The sequence below is a fragment of the Lithobates pipiens genome, unplaced genomic scaffold (assembly GCF_037356315.1).
Source record: "Lithobates pipiens isolate NorthernLeopardFrog02 unplaced genomic scaffold, aLitPip1_a1.2 Scaffold_23, whole genome shotgun sequence".
Lineage (NCBI taxonomy): Eukaryota > Metazoa > Chordata > Amphibia > Anura > Ranidae > Lithobates > Lithobates pipiens.
Window position 1 is genome coordinate 192,521,799 of NW_027507785.1, and position 23,942 is coordinate 192,545,740.

Below are 23,942 nucleotides of genomic sequence, written 5' to 3' on the forward strand. Positions count from 1 at the left end.
CCTCCCCAATGGATGAGCTTTGCCGCCACCTAGCCGGCCTCACCCAGGCCGTGAAGAACTTGCAAGAAGGCTACGGCCGTCTGGAAGAACAGGTCCAGGCCCTATCTGCCGCAGCCCCAGCTGTCCCTGGACCTTCAGTTCCGCCTTCAGTTGTAATGATGCTGCCTGAACCAAGGGTCCCTACGCTAGACCGTTTTTCCGGCAACCGAAACAAGTTCAGGGCCTTCCGGAACTCCTGTGAGCTCTTCTTCGCTCTTCAACCCCGGACCTTTTCCCTCGAGGCAACAAAAGTGGGGTTCGTCATCTCCCTATTGACCGATGAGCCTCAAGCCTGGGCACACTGTCTCCTTGAGCGTAAAGACCCTTCTCTGGACTCTTTAAACGCCTTCTTTCAAGCAATGTCTCGGCTGTATGAAGACCCCCAGCTTGCTGCTACCGCAGAAGCCGCCCTGCATATGCTCCAACAAGGTCGCAGGCCAGTGGAGGATTATGTGTCTGAGTTTAGACGCTGGAGTGCCGACACGGAGTGGAATAACTCAGCCCTCCGCTACCAGTTCCGCATGGGACTTTTAGAATCATTAAAAGATGAACTGGCTCGTGTGGGAATCCCTGAAACCCTTGAAGCGCTCATCGATCTCTCAGTTCAGATCGATAGGCGCCTAAGAGAACGTCGTCTAGAGCGTTCCTCTTCTACTTCTCGCCCAGTCTGGATGTTGCCACGGGTTCCTAGTCCTAACCCCCTGGTCCCTTCTGTTCCTGCCCGTCTTCTCTGGACTCGTCAGAACCTATGCAATTGGGTCTACTTCGCCCATTTCTGACGCCTGAAGAACGCCAACGCCGAAGAGCCGGTAACCTTTGCCTCTACTGCGGAGAATCGGGACATTATGTTCGCACTTGCCCTGCCAAGTCGCGTAAGTGCCTTCTTATACCCCCTGCCTCTCCTTCTACCCTGCCAAGTACCAGTACCATCTCTCATCTGGCTGTGCCTCTTCTTTTACAGTGCTCAGGAAAGACTATCAGCGTCAACGCGATTATTGATTCTGGGGCCTGCAGCGGCTTTATGGACTTGTCCTTTGCCTTGAAGAACAACATTCCCCTTCGGCCTAGGGTAAAGGGACTTTCAATCTACTTGGCCGATGGTTCCACTCTAAAGTCCGGACCTGTGACCCAGGAGACGTTCCCTCTTCATGCCATCATTGCCGGAGCCCACCAGGAGCTCCTGTGTCTGGACATTATCAAGTCTCCACTTTTTCCTGTTATCCTTGGCATGCCCTGGTTGAAGGCTCACAACCCTCTGATAAATTGGTTCACTGGAGGGGTAGAGTTCCCGTCTGCCTATTGCCGTCAGCACTGCCTCCCAGTCGTCAATACGGACCTTTCTTCTCTACTCTGCTTGGAAACAGACACCGAAATCCGACAGGCTGTGCCCGAGGCTTATCACCAATTTGTGGATGTGTTTAGTAAAAAGGGCGCTGAGACTTTACCTCCCCACAGACCTTATGATTGCCCTATCGAATTGCTCCCGGGGGCAGAGATCCCCTTCGGAAGGATCTTCCCCTTATCCGGTCCGAGCTGGGAACCCTGAAGACCTACCTGGACGATAACTTAAAGAAGGGTTTTATCAGGCCATCCACTTCCCCGGCAGGTGCAGGGATTTTCTTCGTCCAGAAGAAGGACCACTCCTTACGGCCATGTGTGGACTACCGAGCACTCAACAAAGTCACAATTAAAAACCGATACCCTCTACCGTTAGTGCCCGAACTGTTTCAGAGACTGGGGTCGGCCGAGGTATTCTCCAAACTAGACCTACGGGGTGCTTATAACCTCGTACGCATTCGTGAAGGCGATGAATGGAAGACCGCCTTTCGTACTCGCTTCGGGCACTACGAATATCTAGTTATGCCCTTTGGACTCTGTAATGCCCCTGCTACGTTCCAGCATTTTGTAAATGATGTCTTCAGAGATTACCTAGACCTGTTTGTGATTGTATACCTCAATGACATTTTAATCTTTTCTTCCTCTTTAGCCGAACATCGGGAACATGTGAAGAAGGTCCTGGCTCGACTCCGCCTCCATGGTCTGTACGCCAAACCAGAAAAGTGTGTTTTTGAACAGCTAAGTATTCAGTTCCTTGGACTAGTCATTTCAGTAAAGGGAATAGAGATGGATCCCCAGAAGATCTCAGCTATCTTAGACTGGCCCGCTCCCTCTGACAGAAAAGGGGTCCAACGGTTTGTAGGGTTCGCTAATTTTTACAGAAAATTCATCAGAGGATTTTCCTCCATCATCTCCCCCATCACCGAACTGACCAAACAGGGTCAAAAATTTCAATGGACTCCTAAGGCACAAGAAGCTTTCAAAACCCTAAAAGACCTGTTCGTCTCTGCCTCAATCCTAAGACACCCCGATGCTGCGCTGCCTTATATCCTGGAGGTGGATGCTTCGGAAGGGGCCGTTGGGGCAGTGCTCTCCCAGAGACAGGGACCTAAGTCACTTTTGCACCCGGTGGCCTTCTTCTCCCGCAAACTTTCGGAAGCAGAGCGGAACTATGACGTCGGCGACCGAGAACTGCTGGCAATCAAGGCAGCGTTGGAGGAATGGCGCTACCTCCTCGAAGGCGCTTCCCACCCAATCCTGGTCTATACTGATCACAAAAATTTAGAATATCTTAAAACGGCCAAGCGACTGAAACCAAGACAGGCTCGGTGGGCACTTTTCTTTTCTAGATTTGTGTTCCACATCACGTACAGGCCCGGATCAAAGAATGTGAAACCCGATGCTCTCTCTCGGATGTACAACGAATCAGTGGAGCTCCGTACTCCTGATACCATTCTCCCCTCCCCCCAGGAAACTTTCTTCTGCTTCAGGAGAGTCTACTTTCCCGAATTAAGCAGGCCTCCAGCGATCCCGCTCTCCCACCTGACATCTCTTTGACCCCCAGAGATGGTCTTCTCTGGCATCAGGACAGAATCTACGTTCCCCAAGAAATACGTACCGCAGTTCTCAGCTCCTGCCACGACCACCCACTGGCCGGCCACTTTGGGGTGTTCAAAACCACAGACTTGCTCCAACGCACGTTTTGGTGGCCACAAATGAAAAAGCACTGCAGGGAATATGTGGAGGCATGCACCACATGTATCAGGAATAAGGGTAGCAAATCAAAAGTTTGGGGCTTGCTGAGACCGTTGCCCATCCCGGATAGACCATGGAAGATGATATCCATGGACTTCATCGTGGAACTACCTCCCTCTGAAGACTTCTCCACAATCTTGGTGGTGGTAGATAGGTTTACCAAGATGGCCCACTTTTTACCTATGAAGGGGACCCCGTCGGCCACGGAGTTGGCTAGGATCTTTATTAAAGAAGTGGTAAGGCTCCACGGTATCCCTGCTGACATCACCTCTGATAGGGGGGTACAGTTTACTTCCAGGTTTTGGAAAGCCCTCTGTGGGGCCCTGCGAATTGAGCTTCGCTTTTCTTCGGATATCACCCGCAAACCAACGGCCAGACCGAGAGAACCAACCAAACACTAGAGCAATATCTGCGGTGTTTCTCTTCCTTCTCCCAGGACGACTGGGCATCGCTCTTGCCATTAGCAGAGTTTGCATACAACAATTCCATCCATTCGGCTACCAAACAGTCCCCGTTCTTTGCAAACTTTGGCTTCCATCCGCTTTCTCTACCCGGTAATCTCCCTGAATGTTCAGTACCGGCGGTACAGGAAGACCTTAATTTTTTCAAGAGCAACAATAAGATCCTTCAGGAAACTCTGGCCAAGACTCAGGAACACTACAAAGAGGTCTTTGACAGGAAGAGAAGAGGGGAGCTCGACCTCCAGGTCGGGGACCAGGTCTGGTTGTCTACGCTGAATCTAAAGTTAGCTTGCCCATCCAGGAAACTGGGCCCGAGGTTCGTGGGTCCATTTCCTATTGTAAGGAAGCTAAATGACGTGGCCTTTGAGCTGAAGCTCCCGGAGTCGTTTCGGATCCATCCGGTCTTCCACGCCTCGTTACTCAAACCTGCGGTTCCGGACCCCTTTGCTGATCGGAGTGCCAACCCCCCAGAACCTGTGATGATTGATGGGGAATTAGAATTTGAGGTCGAGTCCATCCTGGACTGCAGGAGAAGACGGAATCAAACTCAGTTCCTGGTTAAGTGGAAGGGTTATGGCCCTGAGGAGAATTCATGGGAACCAGAGTCCAACCCGCATGCGAAGAGACTGATCCTTGCTTTCAAGAGGTCTCATCCGGATAAGATGTCACGATTGGGCATCCGGAGGTTGCCCCTTGGGGGGGACAAAGTCACGATCGTTCCACCATCCCGATCGTACATAGGAGACTTACCCGCAGGGTTCCTGTACAAGAGGATCGTCGGTGCCCTCGGACGCGGGTTGGCGCACACGAACGCACGCGAGTGCATGTAGTCCCTAACAGGCGCACGCGGGTGCGCGTTGATATGAACGAGCGCACGCGGGTGCGCGATAATCCGATCGGGCGTACGTGGGTACGCGGGGGTCACGAACGGGAGCACGGTCACCCGCGGGGGTACGCAAACGTACCGTGCGACCGTTCCTGGTGCCCAACAGGCTATTTAAGGGATCAGCTTCTGCTCCACGGTGCTGTCTTGTCTACAGCGTTCCTGTGACTTCTGCTACCAGTTCCTGTGTGTTCCTGATACTGTACCCGGCCTGTTCCTTGACCTTGTCTGTTTGCTGCCTGCCTCCGACCCTTTGCCTGATTGACCACGCTTCTGCCTTCTGCTCTGTACCTCTGCTGCCCGATAGTTGCCGACCCGGCTCGCCTCTGACCACGCCTGCCTGTCCTCCCGAGTTCCAGCACCAACTACCCCTGTGGTTCCTGCTTGACTACCTGTGCCAGCTGTTCCTGCAGTTCCTGTCCGGCTTCCAGCGTTAGTTGCATCTACTGTTCCAGTCAGCTACCTGTTCCGGCTGTGCCTGCCATCTGCTACCCGGCCTGGCACTTGTGTCCTCCGGACTCCTGAATCCCTGTCTCCACCTCCAGGGGCTCTCGAGCCGGAGGCTTACGAGGCGCCGCTCCCTGCACGTTTGGGCTCTCCAACCAGGTACGTGACAGCTGTCTTGTTACTCAAAGATGTTGCAAGGATAAGGGTTTGTCGTTTTTTTCAATGGGTTTTATCTATATTGCCGAGATCTGACAATTCATTATAGCCGCGATCAGTTTTAAGGGACTTTTTTTCATTTAGAAATGTAATTTTGCTGTGGTACTGTTCTAAACACGGAAAAACTGGGCCACTTTACAGGCAAACTATAGACACCCCCAGGCACAACTTGACTGCATGCCAACCATCCGCCTCAGTTGTACTGTTGCAGCATGGATCGGCTGCGCAAATAGCCGTTATGCTACGTTGGTAGCATAAAAGGCCACTGGGGGAGCGCTTGCACACAAATCACACAAATAGTAAACATAAGGGGAATACAAAGACACTGAATTGCAAAAGAGCCAACTTCTCAAAACCAAGAACCTTGTTAGAAGGCATGAATTGGGATAAAATCTTGGGAACAAAGAACATGAAGGAGAGATGGGTTTGCTTTAAGAGCATATTAAATAAGGGTATTAGCCAATTCATCTCATCCTCCACAACACCACAGGACCCGGCAACAATCGACCCCCCAAGAGATGTCCTATGCAGGGTGCACTTTTTCACCATAAAAGAGGAGGTTCTGCGCCGGGCTTGGCAGAGAGGCCCAATTGACTTTGATGGAGCTTCGATCCGGATCTATCCCGACATCTCCAGGCAAACAAGGGCCCTGAGGGGGTTCATGCGACCTCTTCCCGAGGTGATCCGCGAGGATGAGGCCACGTATTGCTGGGGCCACCCCTTTCACCTAATAGTGAGGAAACGGGGTGCCGAGTTATACCTTCGCTCACCGGACCAACTCCTGGATTTGTTCAGTTTCCTCAACAAGCCTCCGGTGAGCATACCCAACTGGTTTGACCACCTGCTATCCCAGGAGGTGCTCGTTCCACCCCCTACCCAGAACGCAGATTGTCCATTGGCCTCCCTCACATGCACCCAGTCGGGAAAATGCCAGACCTCACCCGATGTCATTGGAGATCTGACTTCTCTCTTCGCCATGGACACCGGTAAGCAACTCTGACTGTCACACAAATGGCCTGCTACAGGACTTGCTTGTTAGCACCCCAGCTGTCAATACACCTGTACTCTAATGCCCAGGACTGCCGGGTGCCTGCCCATAGGGGTGTCCCCATTAGCCCATGTTGCTGCCGGTCCGCGGCACCTCCTATAGGCCATTGCTCATGGGGGGCCTCTCTGGTATTTAAGGAACTTCGGAGGACTTTGTCAGCCTTCACATATGTTTGAGACTTGAGTGGGGAGTGGGCCTGATTGCCACTGTGCCACCTGGCCGGGGGCACTGATCCTCCCGCACATTGGGTGGAGTGGGGGTTGGGGGTACCCGAGGGGGCACGTGGGTGGGCAACAGGCTCCAACACCCCTGACCTTGCTTGGCAACCTAGGTTCCTAGATTCAATTCAGCCCTCCCCACCCGGTGGGTGCAGTGGGGATGTGACTCCACACGTCCCTCCCTCTTCTTGATTGAGACCCTAAGTCCCGAACTGGATAGATACCTCTGGACCCGTTGATCCATTTTGGTCTACCCCCTACAGCATGCTGGAGTGACTGCTGCCTGGCAGGGGTGGGGGACTGTGGCCTACCTGACGACTCGCACTGATCAACCATGGGTATAGGTGATGTCTAAGTTGCACACATATGCTCCTGTTTCACCCACTGTTTACAGGCTTTATGTTACGTTTCAGGGCTCGTGTGGATATCTGTATGGACCCTCGGTCATGGTGCCCCGGGTAATATTAAAATATACCCCAGCTGTGTATCAAGCCTGACTAATTGTCAGGAGGCTGGTGCCCACTCCCCCGACATACCTGTACTCCCCTGGGGCATCATCGCCGATGTCCACGGTTGATCATAGTGGGATCCATGGCTTATAATGTTGCTTACTGTTGGTTAAATTATAGTTATGTTATGTTGGCTTACGAATCTGTTTAGAATATGTTTCTCTGGAGCATTGACCCCTGCATCTCCATTGGTACTGTTTGTTTTTCCTATCTAATCTATAACTGCTCGACTAGAGCAAATCCTTGCGCTCAACCACCCTCAATTAGGGCGGGCTCCTGTTTGGACACCTCGAGTGCCCACCAGGTGTCCACAGTATCCGCAAGGCAAAAACCGTTCCCTCCCTCCCACTCCCCTCCCCCCGCTCTCCCATCCCCTCTTCCCCTCCCCCTCTCCCCTACCCCTTCTCCCCTCTCCCCGGTGCCTTCTGCCTGGAGGAGATTCCCAGAATAAGGCCCGCAATACACACCCATTGGTGATTTGTCCCAAACCAGAGGAAGCAATGGGCCTCCTCAAGTTCACCTCCCTCAATGTACATGGCCTGAACACGCTGGAAAAGCGCTGGCCTACCACAGTGTCTCTCCGATCTCCAAGTCGAAAGGGGTAAGCATCCTGCTAGCCAAATCAATACCATGGGCATTCGAGGCGCAGCGGTCGTTTGATGTGCGGATCACTTTCGCTAATGTCTATTCCCCCAACATAGGCCATTCGCAATTCTTACGCGGAATACTTCCTGAGCTCTTTGAGAATTTGCGGAGGGGGTGCTAATCTTTGGCGGGGACCTTAATTTCGCTATGGACCCCACCCTTGATGTCTCTCGAGGGGCCTCTCATCTGGCCTTCTCACGCGTAAAGCGCCTGAATGCAAACCTCCACACTCTTCACCTAGTAGACCCCTGGCGGCTGCTCCATGTGCAAGACCGAGACTACACCTTTTTCTCTCAGGTGCATCACACATACTCAAGGTTAGACTATCTGCTGATAACGCACAAGGACTTATCTAGAGTAGTGTCTACCTATATCGATGTTATTTAGTTCTTGGATCATGCGACAGTTCATATGACACTGCAACTGGGACCGGAGACCCAGCCCCCCTATCTTGGAGACTGAACGAAGCCCTGTTACACTCGGAGGAAACCCGCATGGAGATATTGAACACTCTGCGCAAGTACTTCTCCATCAATGGGGGGTCCGTCGCCAACCCCTTGGTGGTCTGGGAAGCCCACAAGGCAGTTGCACACTGATTAAATTAGGGGCCGAATGAAACGGGAAAGAATCCGATGCACGGAAGAACTCCTGGGGCGAATACGCAGTCTGGAGTGTCTGCATAAAGCGAGTCTCGCTCGAGCAACCTTTCAGGGCTTCTTAAAGGCCTGTGAGGAACTCTGTAAGCTTTTGTTTCATAAAACGGAGCAGAAACTGGCATGGGCACACCGCACCGTGTATGAATTCTCAAACAAACCTAGATCACTGCTGGCTAGGGCCCTACGAGGCCCACACACCAAAACGTTCATCTCGCATATTTTAACCTCAACGGGACAAAAGCTTAACACCTCTTCAGATATAGTAATGGAGTTCCACTCCTTCTATGAAGGTCTCTACAATCTAGACAGGTCCCCTCCTGCTGTTCCCCCAGCCGATAGCGGTTTAACCCCGCAGTCGTACGTAGCTACCTCAGGTATGCCATCACTCCCCAGCACCGTACTGGAGGAGCTGGAGGAGCCCATCACGGCCGCTGAACTGGGAGCAGCCCCAGACACCTTGAAACCAAGGAAGGCCCTTGGTCCCGATGGGCTGACCCCAACTTACTTTAAAACCTTTTTTGATTTGCTGTCACAACCCTTAGTCTCCACCCTCAATTCCATCATGGAGGGTAATCCCTTTCCGGTAGACTCCCTGAGGGCCTACATCTCCCTCATTCCAAAGGAGGGGAAGGACCTGCTGCAGTGTGGGAGTTACCGCCCGATCGCACTTCTCAACACAGACCTGAAACTCTTTCCTTAAATTCTGGCGGGCAGACTTCTTCCTCACATGAACCAATCTCGTCCATAGAGACCAAGTGGGCTTTGTGCCGCTATGGGAGCCACGAGACAATCCGAGTGGTGAACTTGATCCACGCGGCCAGGACCTCCAAACGAGCCCTTCTCCTGCTGTCTACCGATGCGGAGAAGGCTTTCAACCACATGGATTGGTCTTTTATTCAAGCCACACTGGAGCATATTGGCATCCGCTCATCGAAGATGAGGTGGATACTGTCCCTTTATTCTCATCCCATTGCAGCAGTCAAAGCAAACGCGGTCTGATCTTTTCAATATTTGGAATGGAACACGGCAGGGCTGCCCGCTGTCCCCCCTGATTATCATATTATCACTGGAACCACTCCTATGTAGGATAAGGGCAGAAGTGGGCATCATTGGCTACCAGAAAACTTCCGGGCCCCACAAGGTGGCCGCATTTGTGGACGACCTGATTTTCTTTCTAACAGAGCCACTCACCTCCCTTCTTAATTTGCTTCCACCCCTCCAATAATATGGGGCACCATCTCTCTTTAAAATCAATTTGACCAAATCCTCCATTCTCAACATATCTGCGAGTGCGGACGTGGTTCAATGTCTGCGTTCGACCTTCCCACTGAGATGGGCACCTGACCATATTCGGTACCTGGGAGTGGACATTACCCCCGATCCCGCTGACCTTTATTCAGCAAACTTCTCGCCAATGCTTCTCCGTCTAAAGATGGACCTTCTTCACTGGCACACTCTCACGCTGACGTGGTTTGGTCATTGCAACGGCCTTAAAATGACTTTGCTACCTAAGGTGCTGTATCTGATGCAGGCACTCCCTATCCGCCTACCCCCAGCATTTTTCAAACAAATTAACTCATTGTTCCGTGCATTTGTTTGGTCTCATCACCAGCCCTGCATTAGGCTGCAACTCCTTCATCTGGCGAAAAGTAGTGGTGGGGTTGGACTTCCGGATATGAAAGCCTACCACAAGGTGGTCCACCTTACTAGAATGGTGGACTGGCACTGCATTGCAGAAGCAAAGCACTGGGTAGCCATGGAGATGGAGGACTCCGAGGGCATGGCCAAGAGCTGGCCGTGGATCACCACGCCCCTACCGCAAGGCTTAGTGAACCCTACGCTGCGCAGCACTTTATCAGTGGCCAGAGATACCTTTCGGCGCTCCTCTGTGTCTCCACTGCCATTTCCGATGGTGACAGTCCTGGGCAACCCAGAATTCGAACCCAGCCTACGGAACCCCCACCTCCAACGGCTGGCAGCGGACACTAGGTGCTGCTTGTGCGACTTCTTAGGGCCGGATGGTTGGCTCTCCCCGGTGCTGGGGCGTTGGCGACTGACCCTCCCTTTTGGAGCGGCTTGTAGTTGCGCAACTTCTTGCGCAGCTGCCTGCGGCGGCCGGGCATCTTCCGCCAACTCACTGACCTAGAGCTCGTTTGTCACAGAGGAAAGTCAACACAACACTGCCTCTCGCGTATCTACTCCTCTCTGACCCAACCAGCACAGGGGTTTGTCCCTCCGTACCTCGCCAAGTGGGAAACAGAACTTGGCACCCAATTTATTGACTCCCAAAGGAAGAAGAATCTCCACTTTGCCCAGAAATCCTCTATTGCCACCAGTCCAGGAGACCTACTATAAAATAACAACTCGCTGGTATAGAGTACCCACTACTCTCCACCACTTCTTTCCGCAGGTCTCCAAACGCTGCTGGCGTTGTGGCACCGCAGAAGAGACGATGCTACATGTATTCTGGGCATGCCCCAAAATCACCCCATTTTGGATAGAGGTAACCCGCGTAATCAAGCACCTGACCAACATCTCTCTAGAGGGGGGAGGAACCCTGTGGCCTGTTTGCTGCACCTGTCGGAACGACCCACCAAGAAATACAATAATTCCTTGACCATTCAGCTTCTAAATGCTGCTAAAGCATGCATTCCCCTGTGCTGGAGATTGGAGAACCCGCCAGCAAAGTCCCTGTGGTTTTCCAAAGTAAACAAACTGAGAGACATGGAGGACCTTACAGCCACCCTGTACAACAGAGAGGAGACCTTCGGGGAGACATGGAGACCCTGGCAGAAATTTATCTACACAGACCCTTATCTCCAGGAGATGGCTAAGACTAACTGACCCAATGGGCCGATCCCCCTTCTCCAGGCAGAGGGCACTACCCCACCCCACACTGGTCTGTTTCGCGTTGCACCCCTGACCTTACTCCTCCTCTCTGGACCTTCCCCTCCCTCCCACAGCCCCCTTTTCTCCTTTTTGCTCTCCCCTCCCTCCCCCCCCCTTCTGGTCTTTCCTGAACTGCCCCCCCCTTTACTGATCCCTAACCCCCCCCCCCTTCCCCAGCTCCAGCCCATGCATGAGTTCCTGATCAGATATTGTGCATATTCTAAACTGTACCACCTCTCTACATGTCTCATGCTTGGGCCCACTAGGTGTCTGCGCTATCTTAGACCCTTACTGCAGACAAAATGGATAATATGTTACTACCAGACACAACTTAGTATGCGCCTTCATTAAACACATTTTGGGCAGTCAGGAGGATTCCTGGCCACATATTTTATAAGCAGGGCTACATCGGGGCTTCTCCCCAATACACTCTATATACGATACATGGCCAGTAAGCCGGAACTGTTGATTATATTTTGTACTTCATTCATTCATTCCTGACGGACATTCAGCAGAGTTCCGATGGACTTTCTTGAATGAACGGACTTGCCCACACACGAACAGACTAAGTCCGTTCATTTTGAATGTAATGACCTGAGACAGGACTAAAAGAGGAAGTTCAATAGCCAGTAGGTATAGCTTCCCTTGCGTCGTATTTGGTCCATCGGACCAGCATACAGACGAACAGTTTTCCCGATAAGAATTGAGTTCATCGGACATATTTGAAACATGTTCTATTTCTAGGTCCGTCTTATTTTTTAAACGAAAAACGACCGGATTAGCCCACACATGATCGGATTGTCTGGCAGACTGATTCCGTCTGACCTATTCTGCCGTAAATTCCGGTTGTGTATACGTGCCATCATAGTGTCAAGGATGTGGAATTCCCTTCCACAGGCAGTGGTCTCAGCGGGGAGCATCGATAGTTTCAAAAAACTATTAGAAAGGCACTGGAACGAACGCAACATACAGGGATTTACAATGTATTACTGACATATAATCACACACATAGGTTGGACTTGATGGACTTTTTCAACCTCACCTACTATGCAAGAGGCTCTATTAGAGGAGAAAAGAAAAGAACAAACGAAAGTGGGTTCTACTGCTGGAAACAGGGAGAGAGTGGTGGCCCGAGCTGTTCATGCAGAAATTCGTTTTTTCAGATGAAGACAATGGAACTGAATCTGAACCGACGGTCCTGACAATTACGGACACTAATAAGCCAGTATGTGAACTGGAGCCAACCAAATTGATGGCCCAGGAAGCTCAAGTTCACATAGGTGCCTTTGCATCAGTTTGCTCTTGTGCGCATGTGCCGATGTCATCGGCACATGCAGGGGACAGAGGATATCTCCTAAACAGGTTTAGGAGATATCCTGGTTAGTAACAGGTAAGCCTTAATAAAGGCTTGCCTGTAGCATAAAGTTTAAAAATAGGGTTCACGACCACTGGCTCCCCAGCTGTTGCTGAGCAAAATAAAGGCAGCTTGTAGGGAAAATTTAATTTTTTTTGGCTTTATAAATGCAATTATTGCTGCAGCAGATTCTAGACATAGTACAGATCTGCCACTTTACAGGTAGACTAAGGGGGCCCCACAGGCAATATATTGTAAGGAATTTTTCATTTTTATGCTTTCACTTTAAAAATAAAAAAATCACTGCTCATTTAAAAATGACGTTTTGCACAAACTTTTTTTTCATTGATACATGTCCCCCAGGGCAGACCCCTATAACTATTGCATACCCTATTGTATACCCAATTACTTGCATATAAGCCTTCAGAAGGGGCTCCTTTGATTTTTGACATTCGGGTCCCATTGACTTTAATGGGGTTTCGTTATTCGGGTCCGAACTTTCGCAGTGTTTGAAAGTTCTGGTGCAATCCGAACAGGGGTCCGTTTGGCCCATCCCTATTAGAGACTGAGGACATGATACAAGAATTGGTTAGAGACTGCAGACTGCGTTTTTCTTGAGCTTTTCTTGCCCTAAAGGTGCCAATAACGGCCAACAATAAATTCATATTAATTTAAATTGATGATATTAATTAAAAAGTCTAATACAATACAATTGTATATAAATAATTTTTAAAAACTGAAATTTCGGTATCGGTTTTTGGCCTAGTGCATCCTTCATTTTCTGTTTGGGTTTTGGCACCAAAATTTCCACTCGGTGCATCCCTATCAGATACCCATGCATGCAGATGACTGAGAAAAGATGGCCTTCATCAGCTCTCTGGGATTTTTTTAATTTGACTGAATACCACAAGGATTAGCTGGGCCCCCGCCACCTTTTAGAGACTGATGGAGAACACAGTGGGAGATATGAACTTGGTAGAAGTACTGGTGCACTTGATGATATCATTGTGTTTGGCAAAACATTGGTGGAGCATCTAGCTCAGTTGGAGAAAGTCTTCCAATGGCTACACACAGAGGGGCTGAAGTTGTCGTTAGAGAAATGCCAGTTCTACCAGACCTTGGACCTTGGGCATGTAGTCTCAGCCAAGGAGATAACTACTGACCCTTGGAGTCTATTACTTCTTGACCCCGCCCAAGCACCGTCACTGAATTGAGGTCGTTTTTGGGATTCTGCTCCAATTATAGAAGAGTTGTGAAGAACTTCTCACAGATTTCTCTTCTGTTGAACAAACTCTTATGGAAACAAACAGCAGGGGATCTGCGGAAAGCTCAAAAGGAAGGCCCCAGGAGGCCATGTGAATCCATTCAGGAGCAATGGACGGTGAAGTGTGAAAAGGCTTTTGAACGCCCAAAGAGGAGCCTTGTCGAAGCACCAGTGCTGGCCTACGTGGACCTATCTAAGCCTTATGAGTTGCACGTGGATGCCAGCAGAGATGGCCTTGGAGGAGTGCTGTACCAAGAGTCCGAGGGAAGACTCTGCCCGGTAGCCTCACCCCTCCTCAGAAGAATTATTCGGTACACAAGTTGGAATTCTTGGCCCTTGGGCCGTGGTAGATAAGCTACATGACTATCTGTACCGGGCCACCTTTGTGGTGGAAACAGATAATAACCCTTTAACTTACCTATTGACCACTGCCAAGCTGGATGCCTCTGCACATCAGTGGTTGGCTGCCCTGTCTGAATTTCGGTTGAGCCTGAATTACCGGCCAGGAGTTGGAAATCGGGATGCTGATGCCCTTTCTCGAAGACCTCATACCACAAATGTTGGCCAGAAGAGTTGGGCCCCATTTGCCCTGGAAGGTGTGAGGGCTGTGTGTCAAGGAGTCAAGCATAAGCACAGAGGGGCAATAGGAGCAGAAGCTGTGGGAGTCACTCCTGCTGGTGTGTCCAAATATTTCTGCGATTTGACAAAAGTGCAGAGTCAAGAATTACCCCAGTTGACAAGAGAGGATATGAGGCGGGATCAACATGAAGACCCGTTGGCAAATCTTATGAGAAAGTCACCATGCATTCAGGACCCTCAGATGCTGTTGAATAGTTTCATTGAGGGAGCAAAAGTAGTTAATGGAGAATGGGAACGAATGCGATTAGAGGATGGAGTCATATACCGGAGAGGCCCATCTAAAGAGCCAGAGGGCATTCATCAACTGTTCCTCCCTGAGAAACACTGACTAAAAGTGCTGACTGCCTTTCATGATGATCATAGTCACTTAGGCTCGGACAGAACCTTCAAGTTAGTCATAGATCAATTTTATTGGCCATCCATGAGGGCTGAGGTGGAAAGCTACTGTCGCTCTTGTATCAGATGCAAATATTTTACCAGGCAGGGCAGCCCCAATGGGCCATCTACAGAGTTGGTGTGCATTGATTTCTTTTGTTAGGAACCTGACTTGAGTGGATGGAATAATGTCCTGGTTGTGACAGATCATTTCACCTGCTACGCCTCATGCTTTCCCCACTAGGGACCAGCAAGCCAGTACTGTAGCAAAGAGAAGATTTTCATTCAATACGGGCTACCACAATGCCTACATTCAGACAAAGGCGGGGACTTTGAGAGCAAGCTAATCAGAAGATTATGTAAACTTTTAAGTATAAAGAAATCCAGGACTACGCCTTACCACAACCTGAGCGTTTCAACGGTACTCTGCTGAATATGTTAGGAACACTTCCCTCTGAGAAAAACAGCATTGGGGAGATCATATAGCTGCAGTACTGCATGCTTATAATAGCACCTCAAATTATTCTACTGGGTACTCTCCCTACAGACTGATGTTTGGAAGAAAAGCCTGTTTACATTTGGATCTGGCTTTTGGAACAATTTGAAGATGGCCTATGAAAAAGCCAAGGAAGCATCCACCACAAGAGAACAGAGGAACAAGAAAAATGTTGATTTCAGAGTGAGGGTCCAGGACCTACAACCCAGAGATTAAATGTTGTTGCACAACCTAGGAGTGCCTGGGAAACATAAACTGGCCGATCAATGGTACTCCCACCCTTACATTGTCTGTAAACGATTATCTTCCTGTGTACCAGATCCAACCTGAGGGTAAGACTGGGCCTCTGAAGACCTGGCACCAAAATCATCTGCTACCTATATAAAAGGCTGTCCGAGTACCTCCATCTTCCTGTCAAGAGACTTATCAGTCCCCTATGCTAAGGACTAGGGCCAGGAAAGCCTGCCAACCCATGCCACCTGAAGAAGAGAGTGATGAGGAGAAATAAGACCTTAATTGGTTATGGATTTCCCCCTTAGAAGATGATCCCACCACTCAGGGGGTGAGCAAGACACATCTTCTACGACCAGAAGTTGAAGTACTAGATTCCCACCCACTAAGAAGAAACAAGGAGGTCAAGATGGAACCCAATGAAGTACTCAGTGTGCCAGAGACCTCCAGTTCCCACACATATGAAGTAGAGAGAGAGAGACTGTTCCTGAACTAGAGCTTGAGCCAGAGCTTGAACCAGAGTTTGAACCGGAGATTGAACCAGAGTTTGAACCAGAACAAGAATCAGAGTCTGAATCCAAACTGCTGGAAAATATCTACTCATGAATGAGACAGAAAATATGCCCATACCTTTGGGGAAAATTCTGATGAACTCATTCCTACCGCTCAGCGTTCTAGTCAAGCACTTGCCTCCTTTATTAAACCTTTAGTAAAGGGTGACCTTGATCCACTCCCTGACACTATTGGGTGGGCCAATAATTTGTTACTGGCCTGTCATAAGCTTGATATAACTTTGCCTGATAATGTACATCATTTTTTGTTAGAATATCCCTCTTTGGATTAGTTGTTGGCTGTTACAACTTCTAGTTTGTCATATGATTAACCAGTCACTTTCTTATGATACAGTAAAGTGATCCTACGGGTTGTGTTCTGTCTTTGGGGACCAAAGACTTTTAAGTGGGGGGAGGATGTAGCAATATGGACTACAATTGCATTGAACAGTTATTCCCTGCCCTAGCTGCATATTATATTATCCTTCTAGTGCCTGGTGTTTCTAAACTGACATCATATTTGTGAGCCCAACCAATGGGATTGTGGGATTAGTAGGTCCACCAGATGGCTATTGCCCTGCATGGCTATATGCTCCAGAACACATATCCCAGGGATCTTTGCTACCATTAGGGAGATTGCTGGGAAGGTCTATAAAAGAAACCAGAGACCCGCCCCAGTGTCTCTTCTTCCCGGGCCTCGTGTGGATCTCTCTATCCTGGAAGGGTGAGATTGCAGCCTACCACACGGGTTTACAACATTCCTGCCCGACTGAGAATGGGTTCAGCGCTGCCTGCTGTTGATCGGACATTTGACCAGCTCCAACTTGACTATACAGCAACCCACTATTCCTGTTCCAGATTTGGGTGATCATCACAAACTGTTCCGCATCCAGGTCTATTCGGAAGTCGCTGTCTGGTCATTGGTGAGAGGGCAATTGCCCACCTTTGCAAGTCTTTCCTTGGTTGTTTTACTGGGACACTGTGTACGGACAGCTTTACTATGGGAACACTTTACTGCACTTCTATTAGAATACTGTAAATAGGCATCTTTAGCTACAGTAAGCACAAGATATACTACCACTCTGTTACTAGACCTTATTGGATAAAATGAATGAGCTCCAAACACATAAATCAATCAGTGTAAAAATCTAACATGAAACAGCAGCTGAACACTGAGGGCCAAAGTGTCAAATCCCAGAGATCAATATAATAAAAGCAGTGCAGCGCATAGACAAACAGAACGATTAAATCAAGAAATATAAAAGTGAAGCGATTAGGATTCACTGTTGGTGGAGGCTGTCACTGGTTTGAGCGATCACCCTGTCTGTCATCCATAGGACCACTGTTTATGGACACTTGATGGTGCTTTCTCATATCATGGACTATTATATTTCTTGATTTAATTGTTCTGTTTGTCTATACGCTGCCCTGCTTTTATTAAAGTAATGGGTTCTGACTGCCGGTGAAGACAATCAGATCTACAATGGGGAATCTGTCATTGCTGCTTAAAGGGCCCTTATACCATCCTTGTTTAGCTTCATCTCTCATTAGGAAAAAGGTTAAACAGGCAGGCCTGGGTTTCTCTTTCTAAAAGTATTGTCAGAATCTATGTTTAACTTTGCTTTTCCTTTCAGGTTATGTTGAAGTGATTTTCCATTGTACATATGTACATATAGTATCCTGTTGTTGCTAACTGTCTTAACTGTTTTACTGGGGAAATCATTATACTGAGTTAATGCTGTTATCCAACGCTCAGTTGAACCATTACCCCTCTTGTACAACTATATCTTATCTGAAGCATTCCAGTAAACGTTAACAGAATATAAATATATTGAGTGCTGTCTTGTTGCTCAAAGGTGTTGCAAGGATGTCTGAACCCAGAGTGGCAGGTGGGTTGGAATGTTCACAGGGTCATGTTAATGCAGATGAGCAGGTAAATCCAAGCAGTCCCCAAAGGGGCCGTGCTACACACCTATCACCATGACCCTTGCCAACCCATTAACACTGCTATTGGCTCTATCTCTCAGCCCGTTCTCTGCAGTACAGGGGACTGCAAAAATCTGGTGCTTTACATTCAAGTACTTACATGGTGTGTATTGAAAAAGCACATGCAATGACGTATTAAGTCATCTGGAGCTGCGTTCATTTGTTTGTTTTTTATATCTGCCAAGAGCTCAGCTTTAAAATAATAAAAACATTTTCTTCTGTTCTCACCTAGGCAAACTGGTGTCTCTGTCCAGTGTCCATTTCTACAAGTAATTTCCAAGCTTCCCAGAGCTTTATAATATTTTTGACATTGATATTTCAATATAGAGCCAGAAGTATATAGTTTCTGTATTGCTTCTTTCACTTCTCCATTTGCAACAAATGGTGGAGATAAGCAATCCTGTCCTTGTTCTTGAATATTGAAAAAAAAGTTAGAAAACTACTGTCACATGTACATACAGTATTTATATAGCATCAACAAATACACAGCGTTATTCACAAAAACTGGAGTGTCTAACATCTGGTGCAGTTCTGCATAGAAACAAATCAGCTTCCAGATTTTAATGTCAAAGCTTAATTGAACAAGCAGAAGTTAAAAGCTGCTTGGCAACCATGCACAGCTGCACCAGATTTGAAGTGCATCCGTTTTAGTAAATCTCCCCTACAATTCTCCCTTCCCTTATTTCACATGTGTACATACACAAACTAGGGCCAGTTTGGGAAGAAACCAATTAACTTACCCTAATCGTTTAAGTATGGGAGCAGACCAGTTACTTAGTGGACACCCACACAAGCATAGGGAGTATGTGCAAACTCCATGCAGATAATATTCCGACCAGGAGTTGAAATAGGAAACCCAGTACTGAAAAGCAGAAGTGCTATCCACTAAGCCATGTGAATATTAGCAGGGGCTTAAGGGGTGGGGCCAAGCCGCGCTCTATGTGTCTTATGGACACAAAGGGAGGGTCTCGGGAGTGAGCATACACATGTGCTCCCTTAGCATGCGGCTTGCTATGTGGGGCACTCGGCAGGAGGGAGGGGCCAGGAGTGCTGGCAGGGGACCCTAGAAGATGATCAGGGCTGATCTGTGCAAAACCATTGTACAAAGCAGGTAGGCATGACATCAGTGGCGTAACTAGAACCTTCAGGGCCCCGATGCAAGAAATCATGAAGGGCCCCCCTGAATCCCAGCCAGGGCCCTTCCCTCCGAGTCCGGCGGTGGAATTCCAGGGCATGGTCACAGGTATGACCTTTGTGAGCCCTGTAGTTCCACCACTGGCATGGAGGAGGGGGGCTAGCAGACAAGCCTGCAGTGTCCTCCGGGGGGCTCTCATAGGGCTGCACTGCATCTGTGTGCTTAAAGTTTGTTTACCCGGGAGAAGTATGCAGTGCAGTGTGGGTCGGACTCGGGGGGGTGGGACTCTGGCTGGGGAGAACAGACATTGGACTGAGCGGCAATGCATGGAGCAGGAGAGGGGCACTCTGAGGAGCCGGCCGAGGACACAGGTCTTGCGGGGAATGCAGAACTAAAGAGCAGCCAGTGCGATAGTCGAGCATGGAGCTCTGCTCCACCTCCAGCCACCCGTGTGCATGGTGCACTGGTACCCCTAGCTGCCTATGCTGGTGCCGGCCATATGTAGAGGGGGCTGCATGGGCCCCCTGCATCACAGGGCCCGGTTGCAGTCGCGACTGCTGCACCCCCTATAGTTACGCCCCTGCATGACATGTTATTTTAATAGAAAAAAAACTAGCCTGTGCAATCACTTTATTTGAATAAACTGAAGTTAGAAGCGGATTGGTTACTATGCATAGCTGCGCCAGATTCTGTGTTCTCCACTTTTAGTAAATCCCCCCCAGTCTACAAGTATTTGAGCTATCATCCCACTAATAACAACCTTCTCGACACTCTTACGGTTTGGCTTTCTCCCACAACACTCCACTTAAATTGCCCTTCTAAAACTCATTTACAACATATTTAACTGCTAAAACCAAGGGCACTACTCTGTACTCATACTATTAGACCTTTCTGCTGCATTTGATACAATTTATCAACTGCTCCCACTCAAAAAACTTCACTCCCCTAGCTTCAAGGACTCTTTCCTAGTTCTTCTCCTGCTTGTTTAAAAATCCTTTCAGTATCCCCTATAACATTATCTTTTCTTCCTTTTCTCTTTCCATAGGGTTTCCCTAAGGCTCTATCCTGAGTTCCCCTTCTATTCTCTAGCTACTGTACACTAGACATGTGCAGAGTAAAATATTTCGTTTCGGAATTTCGTTTTCGTCCGAAAACTTAATTTATTTAGTTACTCCCGAAATTCGTTTTTATTTATTTCGTTTTTCGTTCAAAAATTGCATTCGTCCGAAAATCCACATGAATTACGGTCGAATCTGTCTTTGAAGGCTTATGGTGTCTGTCGAATGTATAAAGAAGATTCGACGGAGCTAGTATATAGCATACTTTAGAACCCTATTAAAGTCTATGGGACTCCAACGTTCAAAATCTAAAGTGCTAATTTTAAAGGCTAATTTGCAAGTTACTGTCCTAAAAAGTGTTTGGGGACCCGGGTCCTGCCCCAGGGGACATGTATCAATGCAAAAAAAAGTTTTAAAAACGGCCGTTTTTTCGGGAGCAGTGATTTTAATAATGATTAAAGTGAAACAATAAAAGTGTAATATTCCTTTAAATTTCGTAGGGGGGGGGGGGGGTTGTCTATAGTATGCCTGTGAAGGGGCTCATGTTTCTGGGGCTTAGAACTGTCGCTGCACAAAGTGTCATTTATGCAGGAAAAAAAGTCCTTTAAAATCACTCGCAGCTATTATGAATTGTCGGCTCCCGTAATACAGAGAACACTCATTGAAAGTCATTGATAAAAAAATAAATAAATAAATAAATAAAAAAGCGTGGGGGTCCCCCAAATTCAATTAACAGGCCCTTCAGGTCTGGTATGGATATTAAGGGGAACCCTGCCTCAAATTTAAGAAAAAATTTGACGTGGGGTTCCCCCTAAATATCCATAACCAGACCCTTCAGGTCTGGTATGGATATTAAGGGGAACCCCGCGTCAAATTAAAAAAAAAATTGACGTGGGGTTCCCCCTAAAAATCCATACCAGACCCTTTATCCGAGCACGCAACCTGGCAGGCCGCAGGAAAAGAGGGGGGGACGAGAGAGCGGCCCCCCCTCCCTCCTGAACCGTACCAGGCCACATGCCCTCAACATTGGGAGGATGCTTTGGGGGTCTGTGACCCCTCAAAGCACCATGTCCCCATGTTGATGAGGACAAGGGCCTCATCTCCACAACCCTGGCCGGTGGTTGTGGAGGTCTGCGGGCGGGGGGCTTATCAGAATCTGGAAGCCCCCTTTAACAAGGGGACCCCCAGATCCCGGCCCCCCCCCTGTTTGAAATGGTAAGGGGGTACAAAAGTACCCCTACCATTTCACAAAGAAAGTGTAAAAAATGGTTAAATGAAACAAACACACTTTTGAAAAATTCTTTTATTAAAAATAAAAAAATAAAAAAAAGATTCCAGCGGCGGTAATCCACTCTTCCTATCCAGCGACGGACGGTCATCTCTCCAGCGATGTCTCATCTCATCCAGCGCAGCGAATCCTTCGTTCTTCTGTCTCCGCAGAGGAGACAATGCAAGGATTCCGGCTCCCTGACGTTTCTTATATACGGTGGGCGGGGCCACCCGTCACCTGACCCCGCCCCCCTCTGACGCAAGAGGAAACCCGGGGTTCCCCGTGATGTATGGGTGACCCCGCCCCCCTCTGATGTAACGGAAACCTGCCTGTGTTACATCAGAGGGGTGCGGGTCACCCATACGTCACAGGGAACCCCGGGTTTCCCCTTGCGTCAGAGGGGGGCGGGGTCAGGTGACGGGTGGCCCCGCCCTCTGTATATAAGAAACGTCAGGCAGCCGGAATCCTTGCATTGTCTCCTCTGTGGAGACAGAAGAAGGATGGAGGATTCGCTGCGCTGGAGAGATGAGACCGCTGGAGAGATGACCGTCCGTCGCTGGATAGGAAGAGTGGATTACCGCCACTGGAATCTTTTTTTTATTTTTTTATTTTTAATAAAGGAATTTTTCAAAAGTGTGTTTGTTTTATTTAACCATTTTTTTACACTTTCTTTGTGAAATGGTAGGGGTACTTTTGTACCCCCTTACCATTTCAAACAGGGGGGGGGCCAGGATCTGGGGGTCCCCTTGTTAAAGGGGGCTTCCAGATTCTGATAAGCCCCCCGCCCGCAGACCTCCACAACCACCGGCCAGGGTTGTGGAGATGAGGCCCTTGTCCTCATCAACATGGGGACAAGGTGCTTTGAGGGGTCACAGACCCCCAAAGCATCCTCCCAATGTTGAGGGCATGTGGCCTGGTACGGTTCAGGAGGGAGGGGGGGCCGCTCTCTCGTCCCCCCCTCTTTTCCTGCGGCCTGCCAGGTTGCGTGCTCGGATAAAGGGTCTGGTATGGATTTTTAGGGGGAACCCCACGTCAATTTTTTTTTAAATTTGACGCGGGGTTCCCCTTAATATCCATACCAGACCTGAAGGGTCTGGTTATGGATATTTAGGGGGAACCCCACGTCAAATTTTTTCTTAAATTTGAGGCAGGGTTCCCCTTAATATCCATACCAAACCTGAAGGGCCTGGTAATTGAATTTGGGGGACCCTCACGCTTTTTTTTTAATTTATTTATTTATTTTTTTATCAATGACTTTCAATGAGTGTTCTCTGTATTACGGGAGCCGACAATTCATAATAGCTGCGAGTGATTTTAAAGGACTTTTTTTCCTGCATAAATGACACTTTGTGCAGGGACAATTCTAAGCCCCAGAAACATGAGCCCCTTCACAGGCATACTATAGACAACCCCCCCCCCTACGAAATTTAAAGGAATATTACACTTTTATTGTTTCACTTTAATCATTATTAAAATCACTGCTCCCGAAAAAACGGCCGTTTTTAAAACTTTTTTTTGCATTGATACATGTCCCCTGGGGCAGGACCCGGGTCCCCAAACACTTTTTAGGACAGTAACTTGCAGAATCTTTTCTCTCCGTCAAATCTTTTCTCTGTCGAATATTTTCTCTATATAATCTTGGACTAATAGAGGTAAGGTTAGGCACATTCGACCCCAGGTTCTATAGACACGTTGTCAGAGTCATGTCGAATCTCCTATTCTATATCGAACTGTTGTAACAACGAAAACGAAAATAAAGCATTTATTTATGTCGGATCTTTCGTTTTTCGGATTTTGTGCTTTCGTTATCGTTTGTCAAAACGAAAACGAAAATAGCTGAAATTCGGACGAAAATGCATTCGGACGAAAACGAATGCACATGTCTACTGTACACTTCCTACCTTGGTCGGTTGACTAAGCCTCCCATGGTTTCCAATACCATCTCTATGCTGCTACACCCAAATTAAACTCTCTGTGCTCGCTCACCCCTTCCCTCTCCTCAAACATAACTAATTATTAACTCATATATTAGCGTGGATGTCACACCACTTTCCAAATTGAATTTAAAATATTTCTAGCCCCATGCATTATGAATTGAACTTTTTTGCACTTTATTCCAATATTATTACTATGATTACCATATATACTCGAGTATAGGCCGACCCGAATATAAGCCGAGGCCCCCAATTTACCCCCCAAAAAACTGGCAAACTTATTGACTCGTGTATAAGCCGAGGGTGAGACATGCCTGTCCATCCCTGTGTGTGTGTCCGTCCATCCCTGTGTGTCCGTCCATCCCTGTGTGTCCGTCCATCCCTGTGTGTCCGTCCATCCATCCCTGTGTGTGTGTGTGTCCATCCATCCATCCATCCCTGTGTGTGTGTGTGTCCATCCATCCATCCATCCCTGTGTGTGTGTGTGTCCATCCATCCATCCATCCCTGTGTGTGTGTGTCTCCATCCATCCATCCATCCCTGTG

The 23,942-nt window shown here is 48.5% G+C and overlaps 1 protein-coding gene across 1 annotated transcript in view; it reads right to left on the reverse strand.

Annotated features, from left to right (window-relative positions):
- LOC143928081 (coagulation factor XIII B chain-like) overlaps positions 1 to 23,942 on the reverse strand; it is a 96,643-nt gene that overhangs the window by 49,645 nt on the left and 23,056 nt on the right. The window contains exon 6 of the mRNA XM_077452696.1: positions 18,229 to 18,411. Within this exon, the coding sequence (XP_077308822.1) occupies positions 18,229 to 18,411 (183 nt within the window). The remainder of the gene's footprint in view (positions 1 to 18,228; positions 18,412 to 23,942) is intronic.